The sequence below is a fragment of the Nestor notabilis genome, unplaced genomic scaffold (assembly GCF_000696875.1).
Source record: "Nestor notabilis isolate BGI_N333 unplaced genomic scaffold, ASM69687v1 Scaffold34480, whole genome shotgun sequence".
In the NCBI taxonomy this organism is placed as follows: Eukaryota; Metazoa; Chordata; class Aves; order Psittaciformes; family Psittacidae; genus Nestor; species Nestor notabilis.
In genome coordinates this window covers 1-3,564 of record NW_009910391.1, presented here as the reverse complement: position 1 = coordinate 3,564, position 3,564 = coordinate 1, and the positions used below count along the sequence as shown (strand labels likewise).

Genomic DNA, 3,564 nt, shown 5'->3' with positions numbered 1-3,564 from the left:
CTTTCCAACCCTAACTAATCTACGATTCTATAAGATAAAAGTGATTGAACGCACAATCATTCCCTTTTAAATGGTGGTTTGCCATGTACAGTTCTGTCACATGAAAGGCTGTTTGGATGGTAACAAAAGCAGTGCCTATGTTTTGCCTGAATGGTTCCATTCATGTTGCTGCACAGCAGGAGTTGGTGGCTCCTAGGTAAGCAGAGGCGTGCCTGGGATGGAGGATTAAGCAAACCTTTTGGTCAAGCTATTTCCTGGAGGCTTCTTGAGAGGTACCTGGTGTATGGGTGAAGAGAGCTCTCCTCAAAGGCTGCAGTCTTAGACCTGAAACGTTGCCCCATCAACCATTCTCTCTGCAGCTATTTCTAATCTTACATTCCTTGTATCACAGCAGAAGAGAGCGATTATGCAGATGCTGTCGCCTTCTGTTATTCCTCTTTAAGCTCCTTCCCACCATAGTCTCCAAGAAGAGTCAGGACTGAATGTCAGTGCTGCTTTTTGGGGCTGATCTGAACAAATTCCCCTTAGGCTCCAGGTGGGTAGATTTAGGGAATGAAAGTCCAAGGTCCTTCTTGGATTTAGAATGCTATTTTTTCCACTAAAATAATACTAAATCAGTAGCAAAGGTGAGTTACTTCTGAATTCAGTTAACAAATCCTTCAAACGGAAAGAATCTGATTTTCTACACCATTGTACAATATATAATTATATTGTACATATTTATATTGCCTATAATTATTGCCTATAATATATATGTATTTAGGGAGGAGCTGTAGCTATTCACACCACCATCATACTATATAGGTCCATACTTCTTCAGATTCCTGTGCTTCCTAAAACACATATGCACTCCAGACCTATTTTCTCTGGCACCTAGAGGGGAAATCACCCCAAATTTTTTCATGTTATTCCGAATCCTGTCATTTTGGTGCCTCATACAGTTCAGAGGGCAAAAGCTTTCTGCATTTTGTGATTTGCACAGTGGAGAATCCTTCCAGTGCCTGAGAAATCACAGGATTTTATCCCTTTAGCTTTAGTCTTTATCCCTTTAGTACTTATGTTAATTTACTTTGATTCATGCTTGCAAGCCCTTCTTGTCAGACAGTGCTTACTAATTAGACAGTCACTGCAGTTTTGTTGAACATTTGCTAATACATGAGAGGCCTGGTTCCCCTTACAGCGTTTTCCTGCTCCTGTGGGTGCAGTTGCACATTAAAGATCTCTGTGTGAGCCCAATTCAACTACAAAACACTGACTCCATGTTAAACGAGAAGACGGCACGTGGTGGATTCAGGCTCACTGCTGCCAGGAGCAAGGAGAGCCCACACGTGGGGACATCGGCCCTAACAGAGGTACCCCTCAAGTCTTCCCTGCACTGGTCCCATCTCAAGCACATCAGTTCTATCCCATTTCAGGCTGGCCATTTAGGGTTACAAGGAGAGGAGGGCTGTAGGTGAATGGAGGAGGGAATCTGCAGTGTTCGGCACAACTCTGCATCCTCCTGGGGATCCTGGGGTCTTAACAGGGACCTGTGATCTTGAGGCCATGCAGTGTCACTGAGCAAGATGGGAAGGAAGCAGCCTTCAGAAGATCCCCATGCCATACACACCACACAGGTAACTTAGCTAGTAAACAGCCCAATTTGCTCAGTAAAGTAGCATAAGAAGGGGGTTTGAATGATGTGGAACTTGAGCCAGTGGCAGACTATCTCTGTGCCTCCCTCACAGTCCAACAGTAGCACAAGACTGTGCTGATCAACAGCTAATCTCCCAAATGAACTGGGCACAAGTCCTGCTTATCCTTAGTGCTGTGGCCTACCTGTAGCAGGAGAAAGGTCTCAGAAACCATGTCTGGCATTAGGGCATGATTTAAACAGCAAAGTGGTGAATAAGAGAGCAAAGGGATTGCCCTTTCCCTAAGCTGAACGAAGCAGGCAAAGATATCTGCAACAAAATCAGGTTTATTTCCTTCTGATACCGCAATGTCTGTGCCCCTGTGCTCAGGCAGATGTCCACCTCTTTGGCACTGTTTGCTTCACACTTTCATGCCCACAATCATATCATGGACCTTTTGGTTGAGGGCTCCTCCATGGACTCCCTTCTTGCCCATGAGGAAGATCAGGGCTCTGGGGGTCTTGCCAATACAGATGGATCTGCTGTCATTGCCTTTGCTTCTGACATCCATCACGTTGTCTTCATCCACCAGCAGGTTGTCACGAATCACACTGCACTTTTTGCCAGCTATGGTGATTCCCGTTAGCAGGAACATCTTACGATCCTGGCCTGCGATCAAGCCCACTTCTTGAGGCGAGATGGCTGCGAGGAGCCCTCCTGGCTTGGCTGCCCAAACGCACTTGTTGTCGGAGAGACCCACGATGGCCACATCTTCAACGATCCTGTCCACCAGGATGCTGTTGATGTATTGCTTCCAGTAATCCATTGTGGCCAGGCTCTGGGAACCCCTCGGAAATACCCAGTGCTGAGCTTCCCTGTCTTCTGCCTGCTGGGACTTTGGTCTTGGCACACTGGTCCTAAAAACTCTGAGCTATGAATTTGGCCTTCAGACCCCTGCAAGCCTGAATAGGGGAGCTGGGGAAGACCATGAGCCAATGCTCTTGCTTTGCCTGTGAGGACAGAGCTGTGACAACGGTGGTGCTCCAGCCTGTGTTGTGATGTCATATCATAGAACAGGGAGAAGAGAAGGCTCCAGGGAGACCTTGCAGCAGCTTCCAGCGTCTAAAACGGGTCTAGAAAAAAGAAAGGGGCTTTTACAAGGAATAGGGTGAGGGGGGAATGGGTTTAAGCCAAAAGAGGGGAGATTTAGATCAGACATTAGGCAGAAGTGCTGCCCCGTGAGGGTGCTGAGGCGCTGACACAGGGTGCCCAGAGAAGCTGTGGCTGCCCCATCCCTGGCAGTGTTCAAGGCCAGGTTGGACACAGGGGCTTGGAGCAACCTGCTCTAGTGGAAGGTGTCCCTGCCCGTGGCAGGGGGTTGGGACTGGATGAGCTTTAAGGTCCCTTTGAACCCAAACCACTCTGTGATTCTATGGTTCTACAATACTTGCCCCACTGCTGGGTGTCCCGCAAAGTGACTTCCCCACGACCCTGCCAGCAAGAGGGAAGCTCTCAGAGGCAGTCTCACAAGTTTGGTACCAGACAGCTGACAGGGGCAGATGCCCCAAGGTGTCCAGATGGGAATGGGATCCCCGACCCCAACCTCAGGTGCTGCCATTTGCTGCCTTCTCCCCTCAGCTCTTCACCTCCAGCTACCCACTTCCCTCTTTTTCTCCAAGTCAGGCCAAATGGCTGGGTTTCACATAATCATGTATTTCTACACAGTTCATACTTTTTCTGTAACATCACTTCTAATAAAAGCCCAGATATTGGAAGAAAAGCATTTGCTGCCCGTGTTTTGGCAAGCTGGACGCTGACAGCACGCACTCAGTCCTTTATTTTCCACACTGTGATCACAGTCTTTCTTCCACCAAGAAAAAAGGGCTATAGGAGCAAGCCCAAGGGAGGCCATGAAGGTGGCCAGAGGGCTGGAGCAGCTCTGCTACGGAGA

At 48.2% G+C, this 3,564-nt stretch overlaps 1 protein-coding gene across 1 annotated transcript; it reads right to left on the bottom strand.

The window, feature by feature from the left end:
• Positions 1 to 2,034: 2,034 nt before the first annotated feature.
• Positions 2,035 to 2,439, bottom strand: PFN3 (profilin 3). The gene has a single exon (XM_010009699.1). The coding sequence runs from the start codon at positions 2,437 to 2,439 to the stop codon at positions 2,035 to 2,037; it is 405 nt and encodes a 134-aa protein (XP_010008001.1).
• Between the last annotated feature and the right edge of the window lie 1,125 nt (positions 2,440 to 3,564).